This window comes from Convolutriloba macropyga, chromosome 4, assembly GCF_964194025.1.
Source record: "Convolutriloba macropyga chromosome 4, txConMacr16.3, whole genome shotgun sequence".
In the NCBI taxonomy this organism is placed as follows: domain Eukaryota; kingdom Metazoa; phylum Xenacoelomorpha; order Acoela; family Convolutidae; genus Convolutriloba; species Convolutriloba macropyga.
This window is the reverse complement of record NC_134471.1, coordinates 40,483,421-40,502,057: the sequence shown is the minus strand read 5'-3', so window position 1 is coordinate 40,502,057 and position 18,637 is coordinate 40,483,421. Positions and strand designations below refer to the sequence as shown.

General features: G+C 33.5%; 1 protein-coding gene across 2 annotated transcripts in view; it reads right to left on the bottom strand.

The window, feature by feature from the left end:
- The window catches only part of LOC142337669 (polyadenylate-binding protein-interacting protein 1-like), a 509,163-nt gene that overhangs the window by 22,407 nt on the left and 468,119 nt on the right, over positions 1–18,637 (bottom strand). Inside the window, exons 9-10 of one of the 2 annotated variants that reach the window (XM_075387086.1) lie at positions 12,306–12,360; positions 11,828–11,842 (exon numbers count right to left, since the gene is read on the bottom strand). In XM_075387086.1, the coding sequence (XP_075243201.1) occupies positions 11,828–11,842; positions 12,306–12,360 (70 nt within the window). The remainder of the gene's footprint in view (positions 1–11,827; positions 11,843–12,305; positions 12,361–18,637) is intronic. The other variant, XM_075387087.1, reaches the window with a different exon arrangement.

The window sequence follows — 18,637 nt, the reverse complement described above, 5'->3', positions numbered from 1 at the left end:
TATAAATTCCCTGTATAATGCCTTTAGTTGATACCTACTGCATCTTATGTCTTTGCAAATATTCCATGTTTTTAGGAAACTCTCATTTATCTTCTGAACTTTGCCATTTAATTCTAAATTCTACAGACTTTTTGCTTAGTAGCAGTAAACGCAGTTTGCATATTCGTTCTAGTGAATGAAAGTTTATTGTTTCCGTCCGTTATATTTTTAATTAGTGGTTTCATGTCTTTCATATCCAGAGTTTTTAAGAAAATTGACTTAGGGCAAACGCAATTGACATTATAGAACGTTTTAGATGAATACGAATGAATCACTGAATTGGCTACATTTAATCCAAAAGCATTTAAGCATTTGATACTTACCACGCAGGCCGAGCTTGAAGTTTAACTGTTATCAACAAAATCCAATTCGATACAGGAAAATTTTTGAAACAAAAAAAATCAACAGTTCAGTATAAAAATACATTGACATAAAATAAAGAAAGTTTTTGTCTGTAAAATAATTTACTGAAATTAAAATCTAGTAGCGGATATAAACGTAATTAGACACAAAAAAATTGTCATTCTTAGTACAATTTTTCCCCCGACTTCAGATATTTGTGGCAGGAAATAAAACGAACAAAATCCACACGTTTTAACAACTAGACTCACACACATTCCAAAACAAAATAAAAATTCTCAGGACAACCTTTACTTTCATGAAATTAACTTTTTGACGCAAAGTGCATTGAAAATGTGCTTATTATTTTAGTGAAAAGAACTAATTTAAGCCGCATTGCAATTGGCGAAATTATGAAAATAGTCACTAAAAGGGCAATTTCATCAAAACAAGCGAGAGAACAAAAATGCCAAAAATATGGTAAACAAACTAATCAAATGGGAGAAAATGGGAAACCATAGGTAGCAAATGTCGGGTTAATTGCTTTCAAACAACGTCTAGTGGTAGCCTGAAGTAGTGGACAGCTGATGCTTACGTAGGCTAGCATTAGTGGGAAGAGCGCAGAGTGCGGCTCTCTTGGATTAATGGTTTTTACGGCTTCAACTTCATCAAGTGTTTTCGTAAACTCGAACTGAATTCTTGTTTTGCCGTATTTTGTTCTTTTTGAAGTCTCAAGACAACATGTCAATAACGAACGATTCAATTAGATTCCCTAAATGGCATAAATGCTGGTATAAATTCCCTGTATAATGCCTTTAGTTGATACCTACTGCATCTTATGTCTTTGCAAATATTCCATGTTTTTAGGAAATTCTCATTTATCTTCTGAACTTTGCCATTTAATTCTAAATTCTACAGACTTTTTGCTTAGTAGCAGTAAACGCAGTTTGCATATTCGTTCTAGTGAATGAAAGTTTATTGTTTCCGTCCGTTATATTTTTAATTAGTGGTTTCATGTCTTTCATATCCAGAGTTTTTAAGAAAATTGACTAAGGGCAAACGCAATTGACATAATAGAACGTTTTAGATGAATACGAATGAATCACTGAATTGGCTACATTTAATCCAAAAGCATTTAAGCATTTGATACATAACACGCAGGACAAGCTTGAAGTTTAACTGTTATCAACAAAATCCAATTCGATACAGGAAAATTTTCGAAAAAAAATCAACAGTTCAGTATAAAAATACATTGACATAAAATAAAGAAAGTTTTTGTCTGTAAAATAATTTACTGAAATTAAAATCTAGTAGCGGATATAAACGTAATTAGACACAAAAAAATTGTCATTCTTAGTAGAATTTTTCCCCCGACTTCAGATATTTGTGGCAGGAAATAAAACGAACAAAATCCACACGTTTTAACAACTAGACTCACACACATTCCATAACAAAATAAAAATTCTCAGGACAACCTTTACTTTCATGAAATTAACTTTTTGACGCAAAGTGCATTGAAAATGTGCTTATTATTTTAGTGAAAAGAACTAATTTAAGCCGCATTGCAATTGGCGAAATTATGAAAATAGTCACTAAAAGGGCAATTTCATCAAAACAAGCGAGAGAACAAAAATGCCAAAAATATGGTAAACAAACTAATCAAATGGGAGAAAATGGGAAACCATAGGTAGCAAATGTCGGGTTAATTGCTTTCAAACAACGTCTAGTGGTAGCCTGAAGTAGTGGACAGCTGATGCTTACGAAGGCTAGCATTAGTGGGAAGAGCGCAGAGTGCGGCTCTCTTGGATTAATGGTTTTTACGGCTTCAACTTCATCAAGTGTTTTCGTAAACTCGAACTGAATTCTTGTTTTGCCGTATTTTGTTCTTTTTGAAGTCTCAAGACAACATGTCAATAACGAACGATTCAATTAGATTCCCTAAATGGCATAAATGCTGGTATAAATTCCCTGTATAATGCCTTTAGTTGATACCTACTGCATCTTATGTCTTTGCAAATATTCCATGTTTTTAGGAAATTCTCATTTATCTTCTGAACTTTGCCATTTAATTCTAAATTCTACAGACTTTTTGCTTAGTAGCAGTAAACGCAGTTTGCATATTCGTTCTAGTGAATGAAAGTTTATTGTTTCCGTCCGTTATATTTTTAATTAGTGGTTTCATGTCTTTCATATCCAGAGTTTTTAAGAAAATTGACTAAGGGCAAACGCAATTGACATAATAGAACGTTTTAGATGAATACGAATGAATCACTGAATTGGCTACATTTAATCCAAAAGCATTTAAGCATTTGATACATAACACGCAGGACAAGCTTGAAGTTTAACTGTTATCAACAAAATCCAATTCGATACAGGAAAATTTTCGAAAAAAAATCAACAGTTCAGTATAAAAATACATTGACATAAAATAAAGAAAGTTTTTGTCTGTAAAATAATTTACTGAAATTAAAATCTAGTAGCGGATATAAACGTAATTAGACACAAAAAAATTGTCATTCTTAGTAGAATTTTTCCCCCGACTTCAGATATTTGTGGCAGGAAATAAAACGAACAAAATCCACACGTTTTAACAACTAGACTCACACACATTCCATAACAAAATAAAAATTCTCAGGACAACCTTTACTTTCATGAAATTAACTTTTTGACGCAAAGTGCATTGAAAATGTGCTTATTATTTTAGTGAAAAGAACTAATTTAAGCCGCATTGCAAATGGCGAAATTATGAAAATAGTCACTAAAAAGGCAATTTCATCAAAACAAGCGAGAGAACAAAAATGCCAAAAATATGGTAAACAAACTAATCAAATGGGAGAAAATGGGAAACCATAGGTAGCAAATGTCGGGTTAATTGCTTTCAAACAACGTCTAGTGGTAGCCTGAAGTAGTAGACAGCTGATGCTTACGAAGGCTAGCATTAGTGGGAAGAGCGCAGAGTGCGGCTCTCTTGGATTAATGGTTTTTACGGCTTCAAGTTCAACAAGTGTTTTCGTAAAACCGAACTGAATTCTTGTTTTGCCGTATTTTATGTTCTTTTTGCAGTCTCAAGACAACATGTCAATAACCAACGATTCAATTGGATTCCCTAAGTGGCAAAAATGCTGGTATAAATTCCCTGTATAATGCTTTTAGTTGATACCAACTGCATCTTATGTCTGCAAATATTCGTTGTTTTTAGGAAATTCTCAGTTATCTTCTGAACTTTGCCATTTATTTCTAAATTCTACAGACTTTTTGCTTAGAAGAAGTAAACGCAGTTTGCATATTCGTTCTAGTGAATGAAAGTTTATTGTTTCCGTCCGTTATATTTTTAATTAGTGGTTTCATGTCTTTCATATCCAGAGTGTTTAAGAAAATTGACTTAGGACAAACGCAATTGACATTATAGAATGTTTTAGATGAATAGCGAATTAAACACTGCATTGGCTACATTTTAATTAAAAGCATTTAAGCATTTGATACTTACCACGCAGGCCAAGCTTGAAGTTTAACTGTTATCAACAAAATCCAATTCGACACAGGAAAATTTTCGAAAAAAAAATCAAGAGTTCAGTATAAAAATACATTGACATAAAATAAAGAAAGTTTTTGTCTGAAAAATAATTTATTGAAATTAAAATCTAGTAGCGGATATAAACGTAATTAGACACAAAAAAATTGTCAATCTTAGTACAATTTTTACCCCGACTTCAGATATTTGTGGCAGGAAATAAAACGAACAAAATCCACACGTTTCAACAACTAGACTCACACACATTCCATAACAAAATAAAAATTCTCAGGACAACCTTTACTTTCATGATATTAACTTTTTGACGCAAAGTGCATTGAAAATGTGCTTATTATTTTAGTGAAAAGAACTAATTTAAGCCGCATTGCAATTGGCGAAATTATGAAAATAGTCACTAAAAGGGCAATTTAATCAAAACAAGCGAGAGAACAAAAATGCCAAAAATATGGTAAACAAACTAATCACATGGGAGAAAATGAGAAACCATAGGTAGCAATTGTCGGGTTAATTGCTTTCAAACAACGTCTAGTGGTAGCCTGAAGTAGTAGACAGCTGATGCTTACGAAGGCTAGAATTAAGGGGAAGAGCGCAGAGAGCGGCTCTCTTGGATTAATGGTTTTTACGGCTTCAACTTCATCAAGTGTTTTCGTAAAACCGAACTGAATTCTTGTTTTGCCGTATTTTATGTTCTTTATGCAGTCTCAAGACAACATGTCAATAACCAACGATTCAATTGGATTCCCTAAGTGGCAAAAATGCTGGTATAAATTACCTGTATAATGCTTTTAGTTGATACCAACTGCATCTTATGTCTGCAAATATTCGTTGTTTTTAGGAAATTCTCAGTTATCTTCTGAACTTTGCCATTTAATTCAAAATTCTACAGACTTTTTGCTTAAAAGAAGTAAACGCAGTTTGCATATTCGTTCTAGTGAATGAAAGTTTATTGTTTCCGTCCGTTATATTTTTAATTAGTGGTTTCATGTCTTTCATATCCAGAGTGTTTAAGAAAATTGACTTAGGACAAACGCAATTGACATTATAGAATGTTTTAGATGAATACGAATGAAACACTGCATTTGCTATATTTAATCCAAAAGCATTTAAGCATTTGATACTTACCACGCAGGCCAAGCTTGAAGTTTAACTTATCAACAAAATCCAATTCGATACAGGAAAATTTTTGAAACAAAATAAAAATTCAACAGTTCAGTATAAAAATACATTGACATAAAATAAAGAAACTTTTTGTCTGTAAAATAAATCACTGAAATTAAAATCTAGTAGCGGATATAAACGTAATTAGACACAAAAAAATTGTCATTCTTAGTACAATTTTTTCTCCCGACTTCAGATATTTGTGGCAAGAAATAAAACGAACGAAATCCACACGTTTTAACAACTAGACTCACACACATTCCATAACAAAATAAAAATTCTCAGGACAACCTTTACTTTCATGAAATTAACTTTTTGACGCAAAGTGCATTAAAAATGTGCTTATTATTTTAGTGAAAAGAACTAATTTAAGCCGCATTGCAATTGGCGAAATTATGAAAATAGTCACGAAAAGGGCAATTTAATCAAAACAAGCGAGAGAACAAAAATGCCAAAAATATGGTAAACAAACTAATCACATGGGAGAAAATGGGAAACCATAGGTAGCAAATGTCGGGTTAATTGCTTTCAAACGTCTAGTGGTAGCCTGAAGTAGTAGACAGCTGATGCTTACGAAGGCTAGCATTAGTGGGAAGAGCGCAGGGTGCGGCTCTCTTGGATTAATGGTTTTTACGGCTTCAACTTCATCAAGTGTTTTCGTAAAACCGAACTGAATTCTTGTTTTGCCGTATTTTATGTTCTTTTTGCAGTCTCAAGACAACATGTCAATAACCAACGATTCAATTGGATTCCCTAAGTGGCAAAAATGCTGGTATAAATTCCCTGTATAATGCTTTTAGTTGATACCAACTGCATCTTATGTCTGCAAATATTCGTTGTTTTTAGGAAATTCTCAGTTATCTTCTGAACTTTGCCATTTATTTCTAAATTCTACAGACTTTTTTCTTAGAAGAAGTAAACGCAGTTTGCATATTCGTTTTAGAGAATGAATGTTTATTCTTTCCGTCCGTTATATTTTTAATTAGTGGTTTCATGTCTTCCATATAAAGAGTTTTTAAGAAAACTGACATTAAAAAAACGCAATTGACATTATAGAATGTTTTAGACGAATAGCGAATGAAACACTGCATTGGCTACATCTTACGCAAAAGCATTTAAGCATTTGATACTTACCACGCAGGGCTGGCTTGAAGGTTAGCTGTTACCAAAAAATTCAACAGTTCAGTATAAAAATACATTGACATAAAATAAAGAAACTTTTTGTCTGTAAAAGAATTCACTGAAATTAAAATCTAGTAGCGGATATAAACGTAATTAGAAACAAAAAAGTTTGTCATTCTTAGTACAATTTTTCCCCCGGTTTCAGAGATTTGTGGCAAGAAATAAAACGAACGAAATCCACACGTTTTAACAACTAGACTCACACACATTCCATAACAAATTAAAAATTCTCAGGACAACCTTTACTTTCATGAAATTAACTTTTTAACGCAAAGTGCTTTGAAAATGTGCTCATTTTTTTGTGAAAAGAACTAATTTAAGCCGCATTGCAATTGGTGAAATTATGAAAAAAGTCACTAAAAGGGCAATTTCATCAAAACAAGCGAGAGAACAAAAATGCCAAAAATATGGTAAACAGCTAATGAAATGGAGAAAATGGGAAACCATAGGTAGCAAATGTCGGGTTAATTGCTTTCAAACGTCTAGTGGTAGCCTGAAGTAGTAGACAGCTGATGCTTACGAAGGCTAGCATTAGTGGGAAGAGCGCAGAGTGCGGCTCTCTTGGATTAATGGTTTTTACGGCTTCAACTTCATCAAGTGTTTTCGTAAAACCGAACTGAATTCTTGTTTTGCCGTATTTTATGTTCTTTTTGCAGTCTCAAGACAACATGTCAATAACCAACGATTCAATTGGATTCCCTAAGTGGCAAAAATGCTGGTATGAATTCCCTGTATAATGCTTTTAGTTGATACCAATTGCATCCTATGTCTTTAAAAATATTCGGTGTTTTTAGGAACATTTCAATTATCTTCTGAACTTCGCCATTTAATTCTAAATTCCGCCGAATTTTTGCTTGGTAGCAGTAAACGCAGTTCGCATATTCATTCTAGTGAATGAAACTTTATTCTTTCCGTCCGTTATATTTTTAATTAGTGGTTTCATGTCTTTCATATCAAGAAGAGTTTTTAAGAAAATTGACTTGGAAAAAACGCAATTGACATTATAGAATGTTTTAGATGAATAGCGAATTAAACACTGCATTGGCTACATTTTAATTAAAAGCATTTAAGCATTTGATACTTACCACGCAGGCCAGGCTTGAAGTTTAACTGTTATCAACAAAATCCAATTCGATACAGGAAAATTTTTAAAACAAAAAAATTTAGGAGTACAGTTCAGTATAAAAATACAATGACATAAAATAAAGAAACTTTTTGTCTGTAAAATAATCCACTGAAATTAAAATCTAGTAGCGGATATAAACGTAATTAGGCACAAAAAAGTGTCATTCTTCGTACAATTTTTTCCCCCGACTTCAGACAGATATTTGTGGCAAGAAATAAAACGAACGAAATCCACACGTTTTAACAACTAGACTCACACACATTCCATAACAAATTAAAATTTCTCAGGACAACCTTTACTTTCATGAAATTAAATTTTTGACGCAAAGTGCAATGAAACTGTGCTTATTATTTTAGTGAAAAGAACTAATTTAAGCCGCATTGCAATTGGTGAAAATATAAAAATAGTCACTAAATGGCAATTCCTTCAAAACAAGCGAGAGAACAAAAATGTCAAAAATATGGTAAACAAACTAAACAAATCGGAGAAAATGGGAAACCATCACTAGCTAATATCGGGTTAATTGCTTTCAAACAACGTCGAGTGGTTGCCTGAAGTAGTAGACAGCTGATGCTTACGAATGCTAGCATTAGTGGGAAGAGCGCTGAAAGCGGTTCTCTTGGATTAATGGTTTTTATGGTTTTGATGGCTTGAGCTTCATCAAGTGTTTTTGTGAACTCGAACTGAATTCTTGTTTTGCCGTATTTTATGTTCTTTTTGCAGTCTCAAGACATGTCAAGAAAGAACGATTCAATTGGTTCCCTAAGTGGCATAAATGCTGGTATAAATTCCCTGTATAATGCCTTTAGTTGATACCAACTGCATCTTATGTCTTTGCAAATATTCGTTGTTTTTAGGAAGTTCTCAGTTATCTTCTGAACTTTGCCATTTAATTTTAAACTCTACAGACTTTTTGCTTAGTAGCAGTAAACGCAGTTTGCATATTCGTTCTTGTGAATGAAATTTTATTGTTTCCGTCCGTTATATTTTTAATTAGTGGTTTCATGTCTTTCATATCAAGCGTTTTTAAGAAAATTGACTTGGAAAAAACGCAATTGACATTATAGAATGTTTTAGATGAATTAAAATCTAGTAGCGGATATAAACGTTGTTAGAAACAAAAAAGTTTGCCGTTCTCAGTAAATTTTTCCCCCGACTTAAGACAGATAATTGGGGCAAGAAAAAAACGAACGAAATCCACACGTTTTAACAACTAGACTCACACACATTCCATAACAAATTAAAAATTCTCAGGACAACCTTTACTTTCATGAAATTAACTTTTTGACGCAAAGTGCATTGAAAATGTGCTTATTATTTTAGTGAAAAGAACTAATTTAAGCCGCATTGCAATTGGCAAAATTATGAAAATAGTCACTAAAACAGCAATTTTATCAAAACAAGCGAGAGAAGCAAAAAAATGCCAAAAATATGTTAAACAAACTAACCAAATTGGACAAAATGGGAAAGCATAACTAGCTAACGTCGGGTAATTGCTTTCAAACGACGTCCAGTGGTTGCCTGAAGTAGTAGACAGCTGGTGCATACGGATGCTATCATTAGTGGGAGGAGCGCGGAATGGCTCTCTCTCTCTCTCGGATATATGGCTTTATGGTTTCAGCAAGTGTTTTCATGAACTTGAATTCTTGTTTTAACCGTATTTTATGTTCTTTTTGCAGTCTCAAGACAAAGTATCATAAACAAATGATCCAATTGGATTCACTAAGTGGCATATATGCTGGTATAATTTCCCTGTATAATGCTTTTAGTTGATACCAACTGCATCTTTCTTTGCAAATATTCGTTGTTTTTAGGAAATTCTGTTATCTTCTGAACTTTGCCATTTCATTCTAAATTCTACAGACTTTTTGCTTAGTATCAGCAAAGGCAGTTTGCATATTCGTTCTAGTGAATGAAAGTTCACTCTTTCCAACCGTTGTGTTTTTAATTAATGGTGTCATGGCTTTCATACCAAGAGTTTTCACAAAAAATGACTTAGAAGAAACGCAATTGAACATAGAGCATGTTTTAGGTGAATAGCGCACGGTTTGAACGGCGTTGAAACCATTTTTTTTTATCTTAGTATCATTAATGACATGTTCCATCTACCTTCTGGTGAAGCAAACATTAATTTTTTTACTTTTACGCTAAATGGTTTTATTGATTTGACATTTTGGTTTTAGAAACTGTTAATACTGGTCAAAACGTGGTTATTTGTTGTCGTTTTCGCACAAATGAGGGCTAACTGATGAACTGGCCAACATTAATGACGGTTTTCACTGGCTTTGAAAATGGTATAAAAAACAACATGTTTTGGATAACCAGAAGACTCAATGGCTTCCTACGGAAGTCTATTTCAAAATGTTCAGTTCAAAGCAAACCTTTATTGAATTTGATTTCAATTGCCATCAAAAGTATAAACGCTGTTTTCAAATTTTGTCCTTTTGTTTTTCGACAATTTGTTACCTGTTCTCATCAAGGAGCGGTCCGATATGTTTTCTAGAGTAGCATTATTTTTCTAATGCTATTTAAGCTTTCACTTTTGTCTGGTTTCATCTTATGCTATTTTGACTTTAAGTGTTTGTCAAAATCATATACGGATTTTGGGTCGTAATTAACCGCTGTTTTTGTTAATTGGTCTTGTCGTTGTCTCCTAGTCTCATCAATGGCAGGTCACCAATCTGCTTTGAAATGAAGTGATTTATTTAGTTTAGGTTTTATCTGCTGCTATTTTGAAATCGAGTTATTTTTTAAATAGATATTGGCTGCTATTTTGAAATCGAGTTATTTTTTAAATAGATATTGAGTTTGACCATAATTATCATTTTTCTTGTTTGTCTTGTCTCGTAGTTTTACTAATGGCAGGTATCAGCGGCTCTCCAATGCGCCATTATTCAATTCATTTAGTGGTTTGCATTTAAAACAGTTTTTTTACTCTTTAACCAATTATATTCGAAGAGTGTTTATTTTTCTCCCTTTTCCTCATTTGGTAGAAAATTAAGCAAAAAATGTGGATGAGTAGGTTCGGAACATTATATGCCAACGCACATTACGAAGCCTCCTTGTTTTTTAATACCATCCACTGATTTTTCTTGTATTAAATCTACAATATAGGCACATAGTTTAAGACAGACATAATACATGAAAAACCAGTGGATGGTATTAAGAAATGAAGATCAAAAATGGAGTAAAGAATGCGGATGAGAGGGGTAAATACATTATGTAAACACACATTACTGAACTCCCTATTATTCTACTACGCTTGAAGCTACCAATAAGAAGAGCGCTATGCTAAATCAATAACGCAGAAGGTTGAAAAGTTGATACACCCACAAACGTCTAGAAAAAAGACAGATCACATCATGCAACTAACTACTACATGCCATTTCAAAACGAGGGAAACCTTTAGTCATGATGAACAATTCAAGAACCAGCAAATTTGTGTTCGGCTCATTGCCAATTTCTCACACCTTAAGCACACTAAGCTGCCAAACCAGGTATAGCCAGGATAACCAGGTTTCTTTATACCTAATTCTAATGGAAAATTAGTAAAAAGCTCACTGAATTGATTACTTGTTTTTATGTAATTATTATACTTTTGATTATACTTAATAATTACTAACAAAGATTCACTTTTACTAGATTTATTCCAAATTGTACTTGCCCTATTAGCACTTAGAGAGCATTTTGCATCTCAAAATACGAGGTAGTAAGTGAGTCAACTTTAAGACGTTTATTACAACAACAACTAGATTAATATATCAAAGACAACAAAAAAAGCTAGCTCAACCAAACCGAAAAATAATGTTTCCCAGATTTGAAAAATATTTTTTGTGACAATGACTGCTTTACACTGAGCTGCAACTTCTGGAGACTGTCAAGCTTTAAACTTGATTCATTCAGAGAAAACAGTTGAGTCTTATCTTAGTAGTCCGTTAGAAATACAGGGATGGTGTTAATTATGCCACCTATAACTAAAACATGCAGAGTCACACAACACTAATACAAGACACACATCCAAGGTGGGGCTGTCATTGCCCATTTATAGGCCAAGACTAAGGGTTTAAGCCAACATACAATTTCCGAGATACGCCAATGTGCCTGCAAACTGCACCAAGACTAAGTTAAATCATGAAAACCTAACAAAATTTGATTTCATAATAATGTGTGAGCAAGGAAATGCCTTTTTTACAGCCCAATGGTTTGTGACGATTCATTAAAATTTATATAATACACCATTATACGGTGTTAAAAAATCACGTTTAAAGGGTCACAATCGACCGACAAACTAATATCAATAAAGTTTCATAACATCCACATTTTTTATTTCGATATTACAGCTTTGCCGTGCTGCAGTCTGTTGGCAAGCAGGCGCTTTTGCTGAATTGTATGTGAGCTGGAACCCGAAGCTCAAGGACATTGTTGATGGGTGTAGTGGATTTAGTTCTTACCGGGTGCACTCTCAGCTAAGGAACAGCAGATGTCGTTGGAAGTGAAATGGTTAAATTATAGCAACATACAACATCAGACCCACAGAATAACAGCTCATTTAAAATGGGGAAGGGGCAAAGCCAAAAAATGCCAATTACCCTTTCATGCAACCCAACAATTAGACATTAAAGTAATGTTAACACTTAGCAGAAATCTCCCGCGTAAACGAAATTTTTATTTTCATTAACTTGTGTGAACAACTTAACATGCGCGTTTTCGCACTGATTGCGGTTTTTATAGCAAAATTTGAATGTAAAATTCAACCGAGGGGTGGACGATTTGTCAAAAGCCCATAGTTCAAAGAAAGTCTTTAGGTTGCTGTTAAGAGTGTGCGATTGTTTCAAGGGCTTGCTCCGAGACCAAACCGCAATTTTAAAATTGTATCTAGGTAGAAATGACAGACACCACACTGCAAAACCATAAAAGAATAAAACTCACCAGCTTCATGTGCTGGAATTGGAGTTCCATCGCTCAGGTAGAAGATAGGCACATCCTAAATACAATATACACACTGATGAACTGTCACTAATGTTTAAAAGTATCTAGTGAGGCTGGTGAGATTTTTTTCAAGGGATTTAAATGGTACTGGTAATGACTTCATGTCGTAATGAGAGAGTATAATATGTATCAAAAAACGTACCCCGCAGATTTCCGAAAAAATAGCCGCCGTTAATTCCCATGACCCCCATTGAGATTGAAAAACTTTAACATAACCGACTAACGTCGGGCGAATTGCTCTCAACGACCGACGAGCAGTTGGCTTCGTCAGTAGCTAGCAACGATTTAGTGAGGTTAGCTTTAGCTTAACTGAAGGGGCGTGAGGTGAAGGCAATAGATGACATCACGCCACATAATAGCAGCTGAAGTGCGGCATCAACAACAGAGTTAAGGAAAGAGAGAGAGAGAGAGAGAGAGAGAGAGAGAGAGTAAGCGAGAGATAAAAACATGACCAAGAAAGAGAAGGAAAGATATCTCAACCAACAGAGAGAGAGAGAGAGGGCTAGGACTATTTTCCATGATGATATTCGAAACTGCAACTTCTAGTTTTCTAGCCTTGTTAGTAATCAAATCTTATAGAAAAAAATGAAATCGCAAATTCAAAAGAAAAGTTTCCACATTTCGCAGTGAAAAAAAGTTCAAAACTATTTTTTGTCTCTGGAGTTCTGTCAATGTAACCCATCTGCAAGACTTAAAAAGTTTCGTTGGCTAGTAATGAATGTTAAAATCAGAAAATGACAAAAATATTCAAAAATTCTAAAACCGATTGCAAATTTTGACAAAATCTTGCTAAAAATCGTTAACCAATTCATTGTCCCAAGAGACTATCCAGTGTCCCTATTTCAAGCCTAAGATAGTTTCACTGGCTCAAAAAGATCCATAAACCTTGAATATGAAAATAATTTTTCGAAAAATTGAAAAATCTCAAATTTATTAAAAAATTGTAAAAACTGGAGTCATTAAAATATTGATAAAATTTCCATTAACTCTGGAGAATATGCAGCAGCTTATTATCAAACCTCGGAGGAGGTCTCTGGTCCCCTGGTACCAAAAGAAATCAAGAAAACTCACAAAATTCAAAAAACTAAAAAAAATTGCAAACATTAAAAAAAATGCTTAATTTCGTGATATTAAAATCTTTAAAAAAATCATTCCATTAATCTAGAAACTATTCAAAAGCCTATTATCATGGCTCTTGAGTCTGATGAAACCTAAAATTTGACAAAAAATAAAATCTTGAAGAGCATTCCATTACATCTAGAAATAATACAGTAAGCTACTATTAAGCCCTAGAGGAGATTCTTTGGCTCTTGAGGCTAGAGAAACCTAAAATTATGGCAAAAATTTGGCAACTCTTAAAAAATTAAGTTTTATTAAAAAACTGCTAAAACTTGTGATATTAAAAAAGTGGAAACTATTCCATGGCCTATAAATTTTTCAGTAGCTTATTATCCAATCCTAACGGAAGTTTACCCTTACGGTTTTCTGGCCCTTGGGTCTGGAAAAATTTGAGTAATGACAAAAAATGCAAGTTTTGTGAAAAAAAAGCTAAAAATCTTGATAGTAAAACGTTGCAAACCATTCCATTACCACTAGAAACTGTGCAGTAATCTATTATCAAACCCCACAGGAGCTTCCTTGACACCTAGGACTGAAAAAACTCAAAAAATGACAAAAATTGTCGAAAAGCTTGAAAAAAATTGTGAAAATCGCTATGAATTTGTGTTTTTGCTTGTCTTGCGAAAGACCTTTGTCAACTTCAACCCACCTCAATTTCAAAAACTCAAAAAATAACAAAAAAAAACAAAAAATTTCAATATTTTGGGCTGAAAAACTCCTAAAACTGACTTTTTAACCTTAAACTACGGCCTTCCCGTAGCTTCATCACACTAAGCACGTGAAGGACTACTAAACGCGGCTAAGGGTCTGGAATAAAACTTAATGCCCGCTGGGCGCTACCTGTTTATCCTGCTTTTAAGGACGAAAAGTCAAATGGGTCAGGCGAGACGAAAAATCGGTCAAGCGAAAAATCGCATGAAAAAAACCAACAGGACTAATATAATTGCTACAAACTTCGTTTGGGAGCAATTAAAAATGACAAATGATTTTTGTACAAAAACAGGTTTAAAGTGCGAACTCTTTTATTTATTCTGTAGTTATAAATGCTCCTGTTCCTTAACGAGAGGATACAGGGAACAGTATCAATAACAAAAAGCATTAGAGACGGTTACTAAGACTTCTAAGATCAGTTTCAGTAGAGGCGATCTAAAATTAGGTTCTATGGGGTTTATCCCATTTCTATTTAATCTTTATGACTCATTATAGACTGCTGTTAAAAAGCATTTTGAGCAGAATGAGCGAAGAATGAAACCAGCCTTAAAAAGCAAAAAAAAAGATTTCTCGCAAAATGTTGAACAAATTGTGATCTAAGCTAAAGCGAAACAAATTTTTATTCGACGAAATACGACATAGCAGGACCAGTTCTGAATCACATTTCGAAGAATGGAACAACAAGAAATCAGCCATATCAGGCTCTTTAAAAGACCAGCCTTCAATAATAAACAAATCATAAATCAAGACGTCTAAGAAAGTAAAAAAAAAAATTGATTAATGACAAAAACTAAAGTTGACTTTTACGAAAAGTGTTATCAAAGTTATCATGTCTAACAACTAAACATTCGAAAGCCCTTTACACAATGGGAGTTTATAGCGCAAACGCAAACTTAGTAGTAAAGCACTGAGCTGTCCATGAGGAGGCTGAGGTATAGAACGCAAGAAAAACCCAAACCGTTAATTTTTTTTTTGAAAACAAGTAGTGTCTAATTCGTTGAAACCCTTTGATTTCTATCAAATCTGCAAATTAGTTTTAAATGAACCTCAACAGAGAGCCATTAGTCATTAAGACCCCTAATAAATGCGACTAAAAATAAAACAGCAAATCTACAAAAACAGGCAAAACCCAACAGATCACTTCTAAAGCTTCTGAAATCAAATAGCGTCCAAATCTTGATAACCATTAGTTGCCTTAGTGGGACCTAAGCAACTCCATCAATGCATTATTAGAACACCCGGATCACTTTTCAAAACTATTCGTACAGAAAAGGGAGAGAAAATAGCAAATACAGAAGTCACTGCTTCACGTAAAAAAAATTCGCTCTCGAAAACCAAAAATCAGTTTTAACACCTTATATCTTTTGACTTTAAAGCAGTTTAAACAACATCACGTCCTTAACTACTCGCTTTTCGCTGCTCTCACTACTCTAGCATGATGGAGATCAATACTCCAATTTCTCATTGATAGGAAAAGGTCGAAAAAAGCGAATATCTTTCAAAACACAGCCGGAAGACTCCGGAACAGACACGAAGTAAATTTTCCTTTAGGCCTCAGCCAATCACTCGATGAAAAATGAGCCTATTAAAAAACTCTACTTAATATTTTGGAACAATAACAAAGTAAAGATAACATGAAAGGCCAAAAACGATACCTCGAAAAAAAATGAAAATTTCGTAACAAGTTCCGCCACCGAAATCCCTACTACCACAACATTTCGCAACACGAACAATTGCCATTCACAACTCTTTGAGATGAAAACGAACGGCACATTCGAAAAATCGAAGAAAGAGGGAAAAGAAAATCAAGAAAAATTTGAGAGAAAAATTCGTGAGAAAGTCGAAAAAGTTTAGCTGCAACCTCTCCATTGTTATTCTGGGAAATGGTTAAGAAATCCTTCTGCTCAATCAGTGCACTACTCAACTCCAGTCAGAGAAACACTAAATAACTACAAAAAAGGAACAACGGAAAATTGGGAAGAAATTCAAATTTATATAATTATTTCAGTAAAAATTGCTATGTACAAAACCTTGAACTGTCAAGTCATCGGAGCAACTCATATATAACAGCTCTAGGTTAAATAGTGGACAACAACGCTATTGCCAAAAAGTTAGTTCAAAGGAAATGCAAAAACTTAAAAAATTAAAAATGGGCATAAATTTTGATTACATTAAACCCCATTTTTTTATGGCAAGCACAAAATTAAAATCTATTAAGTCGAAAGACCAGCTAAACCCCTGAAATAACTAGGTTCAACTAAAAAAGTCTCCAGATGCTATAAAAAGGGAATACGATATTAAAAATTGCTCTAAAGGCATATAACATGGCGAAATGTCAAAAATGGCTCAATATTGTGACTAAAATAACAATTACGGCTAAAACTAAAAGAACTGCTTTGAAAAAGCCGCATGTGATCAAAAAAATTTGCATGAATTAAAACCACTCTAAATTATTTCTCTGCTTTTGACTTTTGTTCAGCAGATTGACCTAAACACTTCTTTTTCACATGCGGCATCTGACTTCCTCTAAAACACATCCTCTAACATAGAAGTCACCGAATTGGAAAAAAAACAGGTCACAATGGCTCCTCTTCGAGTCGTAAAAAAAGACAACGCACCAATACAAATCAAATTCTTTGAATCGTAAAACATAGCCAGAATAATTGAGGAAACTAGTCAAAGTAGAAAATCGACTATTCTCACTGACATAAAAAATGTCCCAAATAATCATACAAAACATTTCGTAGCATCTGAAGAACATTCTTAGGTAGCAACTTCGAAAAACTAGGTCTGGCAAAATGAGATGAAGACAAAATCAAAAAACAATATTCTCTACAAAATTCTCAGAAAAATCTCTACAAAACGCAAATAGACAATTTTAAAAACATTTCGTAAAAAAATTGAATTACATCTCTGAGATTGTGTCAACAACCAATGATTGGAAGAGAAATATTAATAAACAACAATTAAAAATTGCAAACAATAAACATCGCGAAAAACATTGTATGATTTACTTCCTTTAAAAGTGCCCTGTCTTTCAAGTGTCTCCCCGTCATTACTTTGCAAAAAAGTTAATTACATCTTCTGCTAGGTCAGTCATCCACCCAAAACTCGTCAGGGAAATATTGAAAATAGCTGGCAGATTGCCAGAAAATAGATGCAGTGGCTTTGTAGATGTGCAGTCTCAAAAAAATAGTAAAAGAAACAGAACAAACAAATTCGTTTTATTAAATGCTCAGAGTTTACACATAGATTAGGAATCTTTAAAACTTATTTCTGCTTCTAATAGCTGCTCTCAAATAAACTTCAATTAGAACTCACTTGACCTTACATCTTTGAATTGAAGTAAAGAAAAGTCAATTTTAGAGTCAGGAAGTCATTTTTGAGAGTGAGGTGACTCAGGTGTGACAAAAAAACTTCATCACGTGAAAGAGCAAAAACACTTCTCGTAAAAAGAAACCCGAAAGGAAAAGAAGACGGGCAAAACTTTAAAGAAAAATTCTCTGAAAAACTCTATGAAAACGCTAAATGCAATTTCCGAACCATTAATTTGCGAAAATGCTAAATACATTCTCTCTTACATCAGTCGCCCAACCAAAATTTGACTGAGAAGTAACAATCAAAATATAAGAGCAAACAAATTAGAAAACTTGTTTAATTTAATAAGGTTAAGTGCCCTGTTTAGCTTTCACAATTCTTCCCAACCATTAATCGGCAAACATTTTTTTACTAATTTTTCTGCCATATCAGTCACTTATCCAAAACGAGGGAAAGAAAAATCAATTGACACTTGGAAACTGCTAAAAAAAAACTGAAAAAAATAAGAAGTTAAGAATTTTATATTTGAGAAAATTCTAGATTTGAAAAGCCAGTTCATAGTAGCAACACCAAAAGTAACCCTCACCTTAGAATTGACTGAGAAAAATTTGATCAGGAAGTGGAAGGTTCGAAGAAAGTCAAAAAACAAAAACAAATATCGGCAAAAATGTGCTCGAATTTAGCAAACTTTCCTCAAAATTTAAAAAAAACTATCAATCATAATGAACGACCGCCAACACTGCTACAATAACTAGTTTCAACCCCAAAACTCCGCGCAACGGTTATAAAAATCAAGAATACAAAAAACTCTAAAATCCTAAAATAGGTAAAAAGGTAAAAACAATCAAAACGATAAAAAACCCACTCTCTTTTCTCTGCTTTTCGATGAGCTCAACCGCTTGACCTAAACAGTTTTCACATGCGGCATTGACTTTTACATTGTTTTGAATACACTCCAAAAAATTATCGATCCAAAAATAAGTACATATATTTATTTAGCAATCATGGTTCAAAAATATTACACAACCATGCTTCTGTTGGAAACAAAAAGAAAAGGTAACAGAGTTTCGCTAAATTAAAATATTTTGCAAAATCTCAAAATTTAAAATTGTATATAAAAATTA